Source organism: Oxyura jamaicensis, chromosome 2 (genome assembly GCF_011077185.1).
Source record: "Oxyura jamaicensis isolate SHBP4307 breed ruddy duck chromosome 2, BPBGC_Ojam_1.0, whole genome shotgun sequence".
Lineage (NCBI taxonomy): Eukaryota > Metazoa > Chordata > Aves > Anseriformes > Anatidae > Oxyura > Oxyura jamaicensis.
In genome coordinates, this window is record NC_048894.1 from 100,376,278 (window position 1) to 100,394,320 (window position 18,043).

Sequence of the window (18,043 nt, forward strand, 5' to 3'; positions counted from 1 at the left end):
ATTTTGAATATTCTTTCCTACAGTAATCTCATTATTTTTATTTATACTTTTTTTTTGTACTGCCCAAAATAAGTCTGTAAATAAATGGAGGTAAAAATTAAAATCTTCTATTACTTAGCAATAACACAAGTTGTATGAAATTGACATGAAATTCATGTCCATGTTCCCTCACGTTATCAGTTCTCTCTCTGTACTCATCGTCCTTAAAAATATGTGGAGTTTGTCACTGTAACAATCATATTGTTCCATGGTAAACATACTGAAACGTTTGCTGAAACCAAAACAGTTCTCTTTACTAATGCTTTTTATTGTGTTTTTTTCTTAGTTCAGTAGCGTTTGATTACAAGACACAGGTTTCGTATAACCTAATGTAACTCTCAATTTCTAGTGTTCTGGAGTCACTGTCTTAACTTTTTTTTATCATCACATTTAGACCTATTTTGCTATGTAAAATATTGTGTGTTGAATATGTATCAGTTGATATATATTCATGTTACATAATGTGACCAAAATATTGCTGTCTTAGGAAGAAAACAGATTAAATAATACTATGTCTTCCTATGGTTGCTGAATTCTTTGAGAATAACCTCAAAGAGCTGAAAAGATAGCCCATTCTTATATTACATGAAAGGGTATGTATCTGCTATGATCCTTAAAAAGAATAGAATTAGGAAAGAAGCAGCTTCAGTTTTCTGAAGAGCAGAGAATATGTACTTAGTTAGATTTACTCATTTATTTATTTTTCACATGGTGGTCATTGAGAAACAGTTGAAAGAGGAGGATATAGTATGTAAAGTAAGCTATTGATGTAATCAGTGATGGTAAATACAGTCCTACTCTTTTTATGGATATAAAACTTACAGTATTTTGTAAAGTATGTAATCTCCACTTCAATTAACTTAGTGGGTGCAGACTAACATAGCTTGATCTGCTGAAGATTTAAAGGACATCTTAAACTTAATCGTAATTTACAAAAAGGAACTTTGTTGATGGAAGGTGTCCATTCTCATTTTAATGCCATAATATTAATAAATTAAAACCACAGGGTCTTCTATTAGAAGGTGTTATGGGTTTACATATAGATATTTTTTCCACTCATCTAGTAGGTAGTCTTCAATTAATTATTTATTATAATTATTTAATTATCTTCAAATTTACAAATAATTATTATTTATTTGTGTTCCCTATGATTGACATAAATTATCCTAATCTTAACTGCAGAGTAAGAAAAAAATACAAAAAAATAATATGCTTCAAAAAAGGATGGACTTCTTGCTAGATTGTAGGGTAAAATGTAGAAAATAGACAAAATGGACATTTAAAAATATACATAAATATACGTATATATGTATATATACACAAATGTAATACAACCAGTCATAGTTAATTATTCAGTTCTAACTGACCACATAGTATTTTAATCAAAGGAAAACACCTAAGAGACTGATGGTGAAATATGTTTTGGTTTTTGATTGTTTTTTTTTTTTTCATTTTTACTTAGTGATTGTAATCTTCATTTAAAAATTTATATAAACAAGTTGCAATTTAACAGGCTGAAAGGTTCTGAATGACTAAATCACAGAATTCCCATGTCTGTGCTTTGTTGATCTAATTTTCTGTCAGTTCTCTGTATTGAATTGTTTTCTTTTTCAAGTCATGAACTTACCAGTCCTTACCTCTTGACATTTTTAGTTATGGTGGCACTGAACACATCAGTAAGTGATAACCCTAGGGCAAACACTGATATTTTATTACATCTTAAAATTTGGAAAATATGTTAGGCAATTACTAGTTAGAGGACAGAGGCCAATAAGAGGTTGAATATGTGATGTACATATAGCAGTGTAAAATTTAGGTACTTAAGTACTTGGCTAGGCACTTAAAAGATTTAGTCTGAAGTAAGCTTTTATTTGGATGCTGCATTTTAGGGTAGCTTCAAAATATATTTTTCTTTGCCATAATCCATCATCAGTTCCAACTTTACTATATTCTTCTGGTTACCATATATACCATTTTCATTTACATGGGAAACGTATTTTGGGGGGAAAATTGCTGGACAGACAAAACTCTCCATTAGATAATATATAAAACACAGACAGATCTCAGTCTTTTAAGTCTCTTGTTATATGACTCCAAATATATTCCTTTGAAAGTATAGAGTTTATATTTACCTTATTAGAAATACGAGGTAATCACAAAGACAAAGATAAGGGGTACAAAAATAAGCTGCCATTTTTATCCCGTTGGAAGACTATTTTAAAGTTATCTGGGTCAATGATATTTTTACTCTAAATAGTTTCACTGATATGTAATGTTCCTTCTCATGCTGTTGAAGGGAAGTCAAATTGCACTGGAGTATGTCAGTAAGTTGTCTGTAATAGTATTGCTGAATATTAGAAATGGTCTGTGGAATGCCAGTAGCAAGGCTTTAGGAAGGTAGCATGTTAAGAAAAGAATAAAAGGAGTGGGCTCAGAAATATTTTCTGTTTCCATCACTCTCTCATCTCTCTTAGAGAAAATAATGAAACACTTCAATGTAAATAAACTATAAACATGAATGTAGAGAGGGAGAATTCCAGGAATATAGTGGTGAATCGTCAGAATGAGCGTAACATACTTACAATATGAATACTACTTTTAATATGATCACTTTTTCATTATGGTGATGAAATTGCTTTATTTGTAGGTCTGTGAAAGGAAATCTTCAAAAGATGTTCTGAAGGAAGTTGCTGTAAGTGCATTGCTGTCTCTGTTGGCTGTCAGTAAAAACGCCCAGAAATGTGCTTTAAAAGGTGAGCATTTAAAAATGTATGTTAAATACTTTATAAATCAAATTTCACAGTTTTTAAATTAAAATGTCCTTTGTCAAAATAAAAGACCTAGTTTTCAGAGGCATATTTTGCAGATTTTAATAGAAAAATCTTATTAATTACTAAAACTTTCAGCTATGGATAATATTTTGTTTTGTCCAGTCCAAAAATTCATGGTTAAAAAATTGTTAGAATGAGAAGCGCTGTGAGCTTTACAGTTAGCAGCATATTTATCTGTTCAAAGCTAGAGGTCTCTTCACACTAGGAGTGTCTTAGAGAATTCTTCCATTTCTTATTTCACTTTATGCTAATAGAACTTTTTTGGTGAAGGCATGCCCTGTGTTTTCAGTTCTATCCATACCTAGACAATAAAATAATTTTTCGGTTTCATTCTTTCCTGCCTGTTTCTTTCTTTCTTTCCATTTAGCAGATGAAATAGAACCTTCTCTTGCAGTGCAACGTTTTCCATGCCTAAGGTTTTTACAGTCATAAAACAAACATACACCTCTGAAAAGAGACTTTTTGAGTCTACTGGGATGCAGGGGAGGCCGGTTAATTTGTATTTAGTTTGTACCGTACGTTTAATGTCTCTTGATCAGCACAAGTGTGTATTTTGTCCTGGGTGCTTTCTAGCTACTTCCATTTCTCTGTTGGTTTGTTGGTCTTTTAAACCTAGATTGTACTGAAATAGCTTAGCTTAGCTTATATTTAAAATCTTAAGGACTTCTTTTAAATGTACAAATGCGAAGTCCTGCAGCTGGAGAGCAGCAACAGTACAGCTTGACTGGGCAACTGAAAAGGACTTTGAGGCAGCAAGTTGAATGTGAGAAGAATGACAGAATAGAATCTTGCAGTAGCAGGAACACAGAGAGTAAATTGAAGGAAAGTATTATCTCCCTCTACTTAGCAATTTCTAGGCCAAATGAGGAATAAGGTATTCAGATTTTTCCCAGTACAATAAAGGTATCATCAAACTGGAGTGAATTCAGTAGGTTGCCACCAAGGTGGTCTGGATCTGGAGCCTCAGAGGAGAAACTGAGGCAATTGGCTTTGTTAAACCTGGACAAAAACAGGCTTTGAGGAGGACCTAATAGCAACCTGCCAGTATGTGTGAGGTTGTGAAGAAGACAGATTTTTCACAGTAGCGTGTGGTATTGAAAAATGAGAGACAATGGGCGTAAGTTGTAATGAAAGAGATTCAGACTGTCCATAAAGAAAATTTTTCAGTTTGAGGGCAGTCAAGTAGTGGAACAGGGTGCCCAGACATATTATATAGCCTCTGTCCTTAAAGATTTTCAAGACCTAACTGAATAAGGGCCAAGTAAACCTTTTTTGATAGAGCTGATTATGCTTTGATCAGGATGTTGGTCTACGTGACCTCTGGAGGCTATCCTGTCCGTGAATTATCCCATGATGTAATACCTTGTAATAACTTGAAGATCTCTAGATGCTAATAAATTAACATTTTTCACTTTGAATCAATTGAACATTTGCTTTTCTTTGTTTCACCTTGGATATAGCAAATCTACTGTGTTGGGGAAACACTTAAGTGAGATAAATGCATGCCCTAACCTTTTGAAGTTTTAATCTTTTGTGCAGCATTGTTCAAGATAAGATGAAGAATTATGTTTTGTTATCCTCTTCTTCCCAATTCATTTTCATATGCTAGCCTAACAGTCTCCATCTTTTATAACCGTCTGTCTTGTTTTAGCAACTTGTAACTAATACAAAGCTAGAAGTATTTCGAAAAAGATCCTAAAAATAATTCATCAAAAATCACCCTCCCCCTTCTATCTTATCAGTCCCTCCTTTGGACATTCCTCTCACAGGAATGTGTTGCAAGAGAACCTAAATATATTTTTGGTTCTTGAGATCATTCTACTAAACACAGTCCATCTCAGGAACTGTAGTAGTTATTTTCTCATATAAAGATAATATATTACAAGTTACAGAATTTTTAGAACTGAAGCCTTAAACTTCAATTCAGGAGGGTAACAGCAATCAAGATCATTGCAAGCAAGATATTTTATGTTCAGTAATGGCCATTGTCATATTGCCAGAAGATGTTAGTAACCCATCCTCGCAGTTTTTATTATTGTTTTCTTTTCAGTAGTTTTGAAACTTCATATTTTAAAGGGTATTTTGAATTCCTTTGCTTATGAATGATCTTCTAAATATTAATGATTTTTGTCTTCCAGTTGACCTGATAGACAATTGTATAGAACAGATGAAACATATTCATGCACAGCTGAATTTGGATTCTCTAAAGCCTGGAAAAGCACAGAGAAAAAAGGTAACACAAAAAAACAGACAAACAGAAACAACTAACCAACCGAACAAAACTCACCCTAATATATGGCACTTCTCAGCCCTTTTTTTTTTTTTTAACTGACATGGATACTGTTGGTAGCTGTCACAGGTGAGTCAGAGTAAATGACAACTTGTGGTGGTTCTGGATAATATGGATTCTTTAAGAGTCCCTGAGTATGGAGCTTTTTCAAACTTAATTGAAACATCAGCTTGCTCTCACACCCAGAGTTATGCCCGTTAGTTCTCAATTTCCCATTAGGGAGATCACTTGTTGAGGAAGGTCTGGCAGAAAGTTCATTGGTTCATGCTTCTAGCTGCTCAGGTACCAGTCTTGGGTGTTAATAGCCAAAGCCTTCCCCCCAACCCTGCCCCCATTTTCTTTAATCTAAATAATCTGTGTATGTAGTACAATGCATGATCAGCCTCTGAACTGGTGTTTCTGTCCTACATCCTTGGACTGGGCACCTCGATCTCTTATCGTCAGACTCAGCTGACCCTGTCATTAGCTTCTTTTCAGTGTTCTTTTAGCTTATACATGTGCTGATTCCACTACCCGTATTCCCACATTCTCTCCATGCCCAAGTCTTTTTGTTTAGCTTTTATTTAACTTCCAGTTGTTCCAGATTCTATTATCTCCCAGCTCTTCCTTACCACCTCTAGACATAGACTATCATGCAGCAGTTTGATAGGATTATTGTTGCAATCTATTTTCTACCATTTTCATTTAAGAGAATTATTAAAATGCAAGCAATGACTTCTGATGTCAAATTTGATATCTCATCCAATTCCACATGAAGCAGCAATTACAGTAAATATCTTTCTGCAGGAGAGATCTGCATTGTTTAAGCTGGATAGTATTTTTCTCTTTAGCATTGGCACAAACAGACGTTAGCCTTCATTTATGAGGGTGTGGAAGTGTTTTGTAACAACGAGCTCTTAAAAGAATTTGAGTTTGACATTTGAAGGTCACAATTTTTCTTGAAATCTCCTAAACACCTTTATTATCCCTCCTTCAAGGGATAGAGTGTGAAAGTTTTCTTATTTTGGGTATGCCCATTGAGGTTGGAGTCAGCTTGTTTTTTTTATTTATTGGGCTGAGAAGGGGAAGCTGGAGACATTTGAATCTTGTTAAATGTGGAAGGAATTTAAAATCTGAAAGAAAATGAAGAAAAAAATACTCTGAGAAAGGTGACCTTAAACAACCAGAAGGATTTTTATGTTCTATGTACAAATAGGCAAGCTTTCAAAAAAGCAAAAACAAACAAAACACCAACCCCAAAAAAAACCCTCGGAACAGGAGGATCTTAGTGAAGAATCAAGATATCCTAAAATAAATAAATAAACAGTGCCATCAATACCATCTAATTTTTTAGCCAGCTAGCAGCTTACATGTGAAGTATTAATTGTAACTTGTGGCATTTGATCAGATTTATTGCTGTTTGTTTAAGTAAAATAATCCATAAGGAAAATCTTGAATGAACTTCTTTGAATTAGCATTTTGTTTAGTTAAAAATGAGACACACGGGTTATAAATGTGTTTGTAATGATGACGTATGTATTCCTTTTGTTTTGACTGTCAACAATTTTACGCAGTATGATTTATAGGTAAGCATTTTTTCCTCACATTATTGGAGGCTAAGCATGAATCCTACTTTATCTCCTTTTTTCCTTTATACTTGATAAAACAGAAATAGTCTTCTGGATTGAAGAAGATTATTGGAATTACATCCACTTTCAGAAGTGGTTCTGTGTATCAACGTTGTAGAAGTTAGAGGTCAGCCATGATTAGTCTTTTAGTGTCAGAGCACTACCCTGAGGATAGGTATTTTGTTCACTTGAATGTCTGTATAGTACCTTGCTGTCCAAAGGTCTGTATTTATCTTTGTACTATTCTTATCAGGTTTGAAACTTTCCTGTGTTAAGGATAGGGAGCTAAGACAGGGAATATAAGGATGTATTGGTCTGACAAAATACAGAGATCTGCAAGATAAAGTTAATTTATCCTTGTTTTTAATCTTTGTTTTATCTTGTTTAGGGAAGAAAAATAGGTTCTTTTAGGAAGTGATTCATCTGACTTTTTTTTAGATGTCTTCTTTAGGATGGAACAAATCAAACACAGAAAGCATTCCTAACTAATTCTACATTAGTTGTAAGAGAAACGGAGCTCTACATTAGAGATTTCTGCATTTGGCCAGGTCAGTTCCCTTAGAATTAATGTGAGTTATAAAGAGACAGGAGGAGGTGTCCAAGTAACTTGCTGTAAATGTCTTTAGTATAAGTGTTTTAAGATAGCTGAGATTAATCTGACCTGAAATCAGAAGGAAACTCTGTTGAAGATGTGTGACCTGAACATTGATACCTTAGATTTGCACCGCTCCACTGAAATATGTTTCCTTCATTGCACAAAATGAATTCTGTTTGTGTTGATGATCTTCAAGTATTTTTCTCTAAATAGGAGGATAGCCTTTACAAGCAGTTAAGATGTGCTATGCAGCTCCTTAGAAACTGCCTGTTTCGGAATGAAGAATGCAAAGTAAGTAATTCCTTCCAGAAGTGCTCCTCTTGAAGGCATGTGTTAGTCTTCTTTTTGTACACAGAACACCATGTAAATCATGGGCCTGCATTTGCTTATCCCTAAGGTTCCCATATACCAGTGCTTTGGCTACACTGATGCAACCTTTCCTTTCTAGAATCAAGAACTTTACCTTTACACAAAGGAAAAAAAAATAAAAGAGATTATTGGTGAGCATTTTTCCTGTTTTCATCAAGGATCTGCAGATCATTTTCTTGAAGGAAAGAAAGACGTTGTTGATAATTGAAGTTTTCTATTATTTGCTCTGTAGAACTACATTCTTCTATTTCCATGCTTTTTGAGTTCCAATTAGTTTAATCGGAGTAGAATAAAACTGTAGAATGGGTAGCTCTTCAACAATCACAGCTGGAGTGAATAAATCTTTACTTTTATCTGCATGTCTCTCAGTAATTAAAACATTTTAGAGTGGTTCTAGACAAGTTTGGCTTACTGACAGAGCACTAAATTTAATTGCTAGCAAATAATATTCAGTAACCATATATTATGAAGCTGAACTGAAACAAAAATATAGATATATACCTGAGAACTTGCTGCCAAAATATTTTAATACTAAGGTTTGTATGGTTTATAAAGTGTAGGCATATATATCATTAAAAATAATTTCAAGATATTCACTGAAGAAGTTAAAATATGAACAACTGAGCAATGGCTATAAATGTCTTGTTGCAATCATGGATCTTTCATTAATGTTGTGGGGTTTTGCTTCTCTCTGTTCAGTCCTTTAAACCAAACTAATGGGACACAAGATAAAAAGTATGCTTTTCTCACTTTGTTTATACTTCGAAGTATTTAATAATATAGTAGTTTTCATTCTTCCTCATGTTCTCATAGATGGCAGCACTCAAAGTTCATCTTGTTCCTGTTCTGAATTTGCTATGGCCATGGTTTTTAATAGATGACTCCTCAATGGAAGTTGCTCTGCATTTGCTTTGTGTCTACACTGCAAACTATCCTGCAGGTATGAGAGTCACTGTGATGTAATACACCAACATATTTTAAAAGAATAATTAGGATAGAATTAAAAAAAAAAAAAAAGAAAAAATAAAAGGAAAAGAATATCAATTTCTACCATAAAAGCAGAGTACGAAAGCACTGGTCTAGTCCATCAAAGTACATCAACAGTTTTGATTTTAATATGTTCAAGACTTTTGCTCAGATCCCATTTCACTCTGTTGGTTTTAACAAGAATATAATTGTGTTAAAGGATTAAATAACATTTAATTCAAACCATATTTAAAGGATTAAATAACATTTAATTCAAACCATATTTGAGGGTTACTCTGAAAGTCCTATCAAACTGAATAGTATCCTGTAGAAATACAACTTTGGGAATTGTATTGTAGAGAATAGTATATCAGTACTTTGCATTTAAGCTCTTATTGAGAAGATTCTGGTTTTGAATTATTCAATATTCTAATTTAATTCCATATTATATTTATTCTATTTATATATTGGGCTCAGTTAACTTGTGGTTGATAAAAGTATATTTTGTGTAAAGATTTTTTTTCTTCATTTGAGGAAACTCTCAGAGTAATTATCCCCGCTACTACAAGCCTCATTCCATATCCTGGTTTATTGACTAAGATAATGATTTTCAAGTGGTTTGAAGAGAGCCATATAAGTATGTTGTTTTCTCCCTATCAATACACCTTTAAGAATTAGCTTAGTTAACATATACTAATGGAACATATCTGAACATTTTTACATTCTTTTTAAGTTAATGTCTCCAGACCTCAAATCAGTTTGTAATGTACTTTTTCATAATAAGGTATTATTGTTTTTTGTTTTTAGTATGGACTTAAGAAATACATGCATATATTAGCCACACACAGGAAATAGAATTAAAAGCAGGGAATATAAGGTTCTGTGATATACTGGAAATCAAGCTTAAAGTTCTGATGGTCTTGTTCTCTGCCTCCGGGCTGTATTTGTATTTTTCTTTCTAATAACGTTTTGGATAAATAATGTTCTCTTTATGTTCATCGTTGTTGATTTTTGAGGTGACCCGAACTTACTCATCTACTTTGAGCTGATGAACTGCTTTCCCTTAGTGCAGTCAAATAAATGATGCAGATGTTTGTAATGGGTAAAGACTGTTTTGTTTTGTTTTTATTTACTCTTGCCATGTAAATAATTAACCACAGTTGCAGTTGGCAAATACCACTAAATTAAAATGTATACATGCACATTCATGCATAAACATTGTATTGGCAACTTACTTGTTCCCTGCTGCTGTGCTAATTTGAGCTTGTAGTCCTGTAGCATAGTATTTTGCTTGGTACTGTGGTACAAAGTAATGATAGCTGCAGATAACACTTGTTTCTCAGAAAAGTACTTTAAGAAAATAAAAGTTTCAGAGTACACAGGCACGATTTGTGAACCAGTTTCAGAGGGTGACTTTGGATTCTCATGACACAATTTTATAATGCCTTGGATATAATGTACCAGGATACATTCCAAGACAGAACAATGACTTTTTTTTACCAGCAGAATCTAGATTTAGATTCTAGAACAGTAGACTGCTATTCCTGTAAAGTGCTCCATTTGAGTCACTTTTCTATTCAAAGCACATCCCATTGACTTCACTGTGGTTCAAAGGAATTAAAAAACAATACAAAAACCCACTCCTTTTAAAAGTCCCAGCTTGATCTTTGAGCTGTTAAGCCACTCTTTTAGATAATTTTTTTTTTTAATGTATATGTACATTCCTCATCTGATAAATGTTTAATTTCCTTAAGGTTGTACTTCACTTTGTTGGGTCAGTGGTGGACAGTCATCACTTTCTGTACGAAGTGCAGCTGGCAATTCATTAATGCATAACATCGTGAAATTGGCTTCCCAAGTATCAAATGATAACAGCCCACTTCAGCAGGTGGTCTTCAATCTTCTTTCTAACCTTGCTTTGTCTCATGACTGTAAAGGCATTATTCAGAAGGTAAGTAATATTTACTGATTTTTCACAATGTCATATATGCACTTTTTTTTAATAAACCCTCATACTTCAATATGGAGCGTATTGTGATCAAAGCTAAACTGGCCCATCTCTTTCAGCCTTTCCCCATATGTGACATGCTCTAGTCCCTTAATCGTCTTTGTGGCCCTTTGTTGGACTCTCCAGTATGCTCATGTCTCTCGTTTGCTGGGTGAGGGGCAGAATTGGCCACAGTACTCCAGCCTCACAATTACTGAGTAGAGTGAAAGGATCACCTCTCTACTTGCTGGGCTTGCCTAATGCAGCCCTTTAGCCTTCTTTGTGGTAAGGGCACATTGCTGACTCATAGGATCATAGAATCGTTAAGGTTGGAAAAGACCTCCAAGATCACCTGGTCCAACCATCCTCCTACCACCAATATTGCCCACTAAACCATGTCCCTAACCACCAGGTCCAACCTTTCCTTAAACACCCCCAGGGACCGTGACTCCACCACCTCCCTGGGCAACCCATTCCAATGCCTAACCACTCTTACTGAGAATAAATTTCTCCTAATTTCCAACCTGAACCTCTCCTGGTGCAACTTTTAATCCATTCTGTCTAGTCCTATCTCTAGTAATCTGCAAGAAGAGGCCGACCCCCCCCAGCTCCCCACAGCTTCCTTTCAGGTACTTGTAGACAGTGATAAGGTCTACAAGCCCTGAGCCTCCTCTTCTCCAGACTAAACAACCCCAGATCCCTCAGCTGCTCCATGTAGGACATATGTTCCGTGCTCTTCACCAGCTTTGTAGCCCTTCTCTGGACACACTCCAGAAGAAGACACTCCTCGGTGTCTTTCATGTTCAACTTGGTGTCCACCAGGATTCCCAGGTCCTTTTCTGCAAAGCTGCTTTTCAGCTGGATGGCACCCAGCATGTACTGGGTTTGTTCCACCCTACATTCTTCTCCTTGTTGAACTTTGAGATACTTGTCAGCCCATTTCTCCAGCTTGTTGAGGTCCCCCTGGATGTTGATATGGCCCCCTGGCATATCAGACGTTGCCCCCTCATTGTCTGTGAAGGGCAGGATACTATACGTTTAACACTTGTTCATATAAGTAAGGAATCAAGAACACATTAGATAAATCCTGCATTGATTCAGTTAAATTGTTTCTAGCTCATTTGGGGGTAAAAACAGTAAGCACAAAGTAAAACGCTTATGTAGTGGTGGAAATTGTACTTCAAATAAATTGTGTTGGTCCAAGTATCTACTATATAAATGATTACATATACCATATTAACTTTTTAACCAAGACGTGGATTCTTTAAAGTATAAAGTTATATATAAACCAATATATAACACACAAATGTTTATTTATATTATAATGTTTATATATTTACATATAAATAAAACAGTATATAAATAAAAACATTAGTACTAGGTTTTGAACAAGCATACAGATGGGAAGGTCAAACATCAGTGAAGAGACCATGGACTATTATATATTCTAACGTCTTTTTTATTCCTTCTGACAGAGTAACTTCCTGCAGAACTTTTTGTCCCTTTCATTACCAAAAGGAAGTCATAAAAATCCTAGTAACATATGTATTCTTTGGCTAAAGCTGCTACTGAACATATCTTTTGGAGAAGATGGACAGCAAATGATTATGAAGATAAATGGTTTTATAGAACAGATTGTGGAAATTTGTAAAAACAAACACAAGAATAGCCAATATATAGCACTACTTATTCTACATAACATTTGTTTTAGTCCAGCAAATAAACCCAAAATATTAGCTAATGGTAAGTTCCTAAAGGGTATTTAAGCTATTAGAAAATGTTATATCTTCCAAAATACTTTGTTTTCATTGTAATTTGGGTTGCTGACCAAGAATTTTATAGAAATGCATTACTATATAATATTAAAATTATTTTCATAGAAGTATTTATAGAACTGATATTTTGTCAGAAATGCTCTTAAAAATAAGAATTTGTAACAAAAAGCAAAGCAAAACAGATTTAAAAAATATCATGAGACAGATCATTTGAATATAGTAATACAACATTAATTAAAATATTTTTACAGTTTCCTCAAACAGCTAGTTTTTTAGTGGGAGATCCGAAGAATTCTGTGTCGTTGTCTGAAACAATCTAATTTAGAATTATTTTAAAATATTTCTACCATGGGTTTTCATAACTTTGTTGGATAAACCTTATTAGTTCCTGCAAATCATGGCTGATGAGATAAACTTGTATGTTATGGCATGTGCTGAAACTGTCTGTAATAATGGTGAGGTTATGATTGTGGCATATATGTTTAATGTAACAACGTTGACAAAATTTTCTCAGTTGCTTGTAAAGGGCATGTTTCTTTCTCCCATTTAACTGCAGAGAGAATGCTCCTGTCTTCCTTATAACTACTCAGCAAGTCTTTTATAGTGTCCATCCTTGTCACTTTTTCCCCTGCAATGCTGCCTTAATTAAGCATACATTATCTGTGAATTTTGTGAAGTGAACAATCTGACTTGAAGAGACTTAAAGGCTTCAGAGTCAGGCTAGTAAATGAAGGTGCTTCCTGCAGGGTTAAAATATTTCTCATCAGTTAAAAATCACCTATGTAGTAAGTACTACGGAAAATAGAAACATCTTAATTTTCTATCCTGATATGGCTCAAGTTGTGGATACTGGGAGTTATAAAAAGGTTTCATGGCTTCCTCAGTTCCAGTGCATATCTGATGGCTGTGCATAACATGTACATGTTTTATTACCAATTGCTTATTTTTCAGCTTTGATTGTTTTTGTTTTTCTGTGTTTTTAAACACTATTTTCAATTTTGTTAGCATATTTAAATTTAATTGATCTGATAATATAACTTTGGTAATTCTTCTTCCATATCAATACCTGTCATAGAAATAAGTGCACTCCAAGGATAAAAATGCAGAGATGTGTATATTTGATGATATTTTCTAGATGAGGGTTGCTTATGTTTTGTTTTTGTCTCATTAGATAAGGCTATTGCAGTGCTGTCTACCTGTTTGGAAAGTGATAGTGATGCAGTTCAGAGAATAGGAGCAGCTTCACTTTGGGCTTTGCTTCACAACTATCAGAAGGTTAGTATTTGAGAAATACTTGAAAGAAATGTAATGTTACTGTTGTACATGGCAACCTTTAAGTAAATAAAAAATAAAGCTTACACCAGCAATTCCATTTTCTTATGTTAATAACATAGGTGCTCGGGCTGGGGGGTTGAACAGCATAATAAGCAAGTAACTTGTCCTGTGTGATTTCAGACTGCTTACATAAATGCATTCTGGATGATTACAAAACCATTTGCTAATACTAAAATTCTAACATTTCATATTCTTAATTATTGTCATTTTCTAGTTTAAAACAAAGGAGTTAACTTTGCTGTTAAAGTGTTAACATGGGGGGAAAAATAAAGTCATTTTATTTTGTTTGTGTGTGCTGCAGGCAAAAGTGACTTTGAAGAATCCATCAATAAAGAGAAAAATAGATGAGGCTTATTCTGTAGTGAAGAGTAAGTTTCAACTAATGTCAATTATGTATTTTTCCATCAAGTGGATCACTAATGAATTTTAATTTACATCTTCACAATTTTTTTTGTTTTCCTATATGATTTTGAAGGGGGTACTTTCATCTCTAAAATCTCGAGTACAGATATGATTTTTAGTTAGGCATCTTTCAAGTACAGATATAGTAAAATGGTAAACAAATTTTAAATCTCGGGTTAGTTTGTAAGAACAGGTCTGATTTGTTTTGCAACAAAATGCTTTCTTTGCTACATGCTATGCTTCTACGTTAATTCTTAAACTTAGTGAAAGAAAGTGATGAATGCTTCATCTAGCATCTACTTTGCTTAACAGTTATCAATTTGACTTGATTCAGCTACATAGGTAAGGGATCAGAACAGATCGTTGTGTCAGTCTTAAAATACTGCACCATGAGTTAGTTGAAAGCTTGAGTATTTTCCTCAAGTAACTGAAGATAACTATAGTTTGAATAGCTTTTATATGATTGCTATCCTCACCTCAAGAGCATTCATTTTGAAATGATTTTCAGACATTGGTCTGGAGTTGCAGCTGTAGTAGGTAATAGTGGATTTGTAGGTAGTCACATCAGATCTGATCTTAGAAACACATGCAAAAGTTTCATTTTGAGCCAATGTTTTCCTTCTGATTTCATTTGCTCTATACTTGTAATCAGATAGGTTCATTGGTGCAGAGACTTGTAATATAAAGTTCCCATAGTATTTTGCAAGACAGAATTGTCAAAATTTCTGCTTAAGTTGAGCACTACTTGACAGTATTGTAAGTAGGAGATGCTAGAACAGATCATGATAATAGTTCATCCTGTGCTATTGTAATCCATTGATTTCATTGTTGTGCCGTTTCAAATTCATCCTTCACTAAGTCAACCATCAATATATATGCAATATATATGTGCAATATCATTAATATAATACAATATTTCATATACCAACATGGTTTAAAATAGTATAAAAATGGCTAAAATGGTAGATTGTTCTTCTAAGTACAAACAGATAATTTTTTCAACGTGCCTTTTGTTCTATTTCGTTTCATACTTTGCCTTTCCCAAGGACAAGTTTTAGCAAAAACAATGGATTACCTTATTGTAACACAAAAGAATCGAAAGGCATTCCCCCCCCCCCCCCCCCCCCCTTTTTTTTTTTTTGTTACAACTGAATGGGGTCTTGGAAATCTGGTTAATTACATCCTTTTAAAAGCAAACAACAACAACAAACAGTTTGCAACATGAAGTATTTGTTCTAAATTTTCTACTCATAACATAGTGGATATACTTATAAAATAGGATGAATTCTAGCAAGGTGTTTTATATGATCTTTGGGAAAAAAATAAAAAAAAATATTCAGAATCAGCAAGAAGTTCACATCTTGTTTTTTCTTCCTTTTAGCTACTACACACCCAGAAGGGAATGAGCTAAATGCCTACTACTTAAAATGCTTAGAGAATATTGTGCAGCTTCTTGATTGTTAATGATTATCAGAAGAATTCTTATCTTGAAGTTGGATGGATTACTCAATGGGAGCCTGAATCTTAAAGAAAAGACTTCTAATTTATGGATTTACAGAAGTAGCATACGTGCAATGGAAAAAATTATGAAGTCTTTGAAGAAGGAGTTGATCACTTTGAACCAAAGAAGTTGTACTAGTTGTGGCTCAGACTGTTTGTACTCTAATCCCAATTGGGAAGTTATAATGATGCTGCTATGTAAAGTATGTACACAAGAGAATGAATATACAGAGGAAAAGGATGTGAAAAATCAGTAATCTTCTTAAATTATGCATTGAAATTCTTACACTAAATTATTAGAATTGTGGTTTCAGTTTGGTCTTAATAAAGTTTTGTTTGTTGTTTTTTTTTTTTTAATTCACATCAGCGTAAGGTGTCGGTGGATCATAACTTGTAATGTTGCAGATAAGCACAGTAGAAATATACTTAGATTTAAGAACTTGTAGTGTTGGCAGTCATGTTGTGTTAAGCCTGTTAGGTATAGAACAGCAACATGTGAGTTTAAGTTTTGAAGGAATTTTCAGCTAAAACTGTTGTATTTTTTTAAATGCTAACAGTTTAAAAAAAAAAAAACTCCCACTTACTGATGTTACAAGTGACTGATATGTTAACAATCAGTTTATTCAGGTGCATCAGTTTTAGTTACAACATCAAATAGAAAATATTGAAACAAAATCTTTTACTTTCCATTTCATAAACACTCCAAAAACTTTTCCTTTAGGAAAAAATAAAACCAAAAACCAGTATGTTATCCAGGCCTGTGCTTTCTTTGATCTGCTACTATGTAACTATGGTCATAACTTTTTCAGTATTATATACTAAATGAGTTTAAGGGAAATATACTTTAATGCCTGAACACAAGACAGTTTTGTAGAACATGCTTCTGAAATATTTGCAGTGTTTATAGATTTCTCCCAACACATACAGTTTTATGTTAAGTCAGGGACAGATAGAAGAGAGCAAATAGCAAAACTTTGGTAATGTCTCTAAAAGAGTTGTAGCAATGCCATGTTTATCTGTCACTTGCATTTTCTACCTAACCAGGTGATAAAAAAATACTTCCACTGACAAAGCAGAGATTTTTGTTTGTTTCAGCAGTGCCCAAAAAACTGTGGGCACTGCCTCCCTGGAAGTGCAGAAGACCAGGTTGGATGGGGCTTTGAGCAACCTGGTCTAGTAGAAGGTGTCTCTGCCCATGGCAGGGTGGGAGATAGTCTTTAAGGTCCTTTCCAATCCAAACCATTTTGTGTCTTTATGACATAAAATGTGTGATTTGGTATTACTCATTTGACAAAACCATGATGCTTATAATAGCTGTATTAAATAATTACTAGAAATGTATTTATCAGCTAACATTCCTCTCCCCGACGAAACAAAAAGCAAAGAGAGGCCATCAAAGTCTGACTTTTTCCCACTTTATGCATTGAATAATTATTGTTACTTGAAAAATGGTTATTAAAAGCTATCGTTCTCATCTCATGGTATTGCAGGATGTCTCCTTCAAATTATCAAGATTATTTCAAAGGCTTATGTTTCAGCATACTCAATCCTGATGATGTCTCTCAAGTCAAGATGTAAGTCACAATGCAGATTGTGACTTTGCTTTGTGACACAATGCACTTTCTTTTTTCAGAGACAAAAGAAAAAGAGCACTCAATGCCAAATTATGTTCAGTTTCAGTAACCTATCATTTAGCAAGGAAAGGATTGTGAGAGCTCTTTCAAAGTGCAGAAATACACGGGGATCTGGTGAGATTAAATAAAACTGCATTTTTAAAGCTTATTCAACCTTATTTTTTTTTCCAGTCTGATTCGTATTAAAATGTACTTAGAGATCCACAATGCTGGATGTCACTAGCCTTGTAAAGAAAGCAGTATGTTCTCAAGAAACGGAACTGCAAAGTTGAGATGTTTGAAGATTGCAAACCAAGAGATGTTTGAAGTCTTTTAGTTTTGGTAGCAAACTGATTCTCACATCTGAAGTATTTAAATCTGCATAGAGAAAAAAATTGTTTAGTTAAGGAAATGTTTCTTCACACAATGGTGGATATTGATTTTTTTTAAATATCCATAAGCTAGCCATAGTTGAATGATTTCATTAAATACAGATCCAATATAATAAGAACATAAAAAAATAGGATGCCTGACTACTGTTAAACACTTGTATTTTACTGAGCTGTAGAAATTCTTGAAGAAATTATGTTAAAAAATCTAGACAAATTGCTAGTAAATTTGTTTTTACAGTAAGCTTTAGTGTAAGTGTTGTATTTATCTGAAAATTCAGCAGAGACATAACCTCTATTTTCCCTGTATTTTGCAATATTTTTACACTTATGGGAGGCAACTAA

At 33.9% G+C, this 18,043-nt stretch overlaps 1 protein-coding gene across 2 annotated transcripts in view; it reads left to right on the forward strand.

Annotated features, from left to right (window-relative positions):
• The window catches only part of RTTN (rotatin), an 86,350-nt gene extending 70,308 nt beyond the window's left edge, over positions 1–16,042 (forward strand). For both annotated transcript variants that reach the window (XM_035318184.1, XM_035318185.1), the window contains 9 exons: positions 2,687–2,792; positions 5,009–5,103; positions 7,576–7,653; positions 8,545–8,671; positions 10,452–10,648; positions 12,160–12,427; positions 13,631–13,734; positions 14,096–14,162; positions 15,578–16,042. In XM_035318184.1, coding sequence (XP_035174075.1) covers positions 2,687–2,792; positions 5,009–5,103; positions 7,576–7,653; positions 8,545–8,671; positions 10,452–10,648; positions 12,160–12,427; positions 13,631–13,734; positions 14,096–14,162; positions 15,578–15,660 — 1,125 coding nt within the window. In that variant the 3' untranslated portion in view covers positions 15,661–16,042. The remainder of the gene's footprint in view (positions 1–2,686; positions 2,793–5,008; positions 5,104–7,575; positions 7,654–8,544; positions 8,672–10,451; positions 10,649–12,159; positions 12,428–13,630; positions 13,735–14,095; positions 14,163–15,577) is intronic.
• Positions 16,043–18,043: the final 2,001 nt, after the last annotated feature.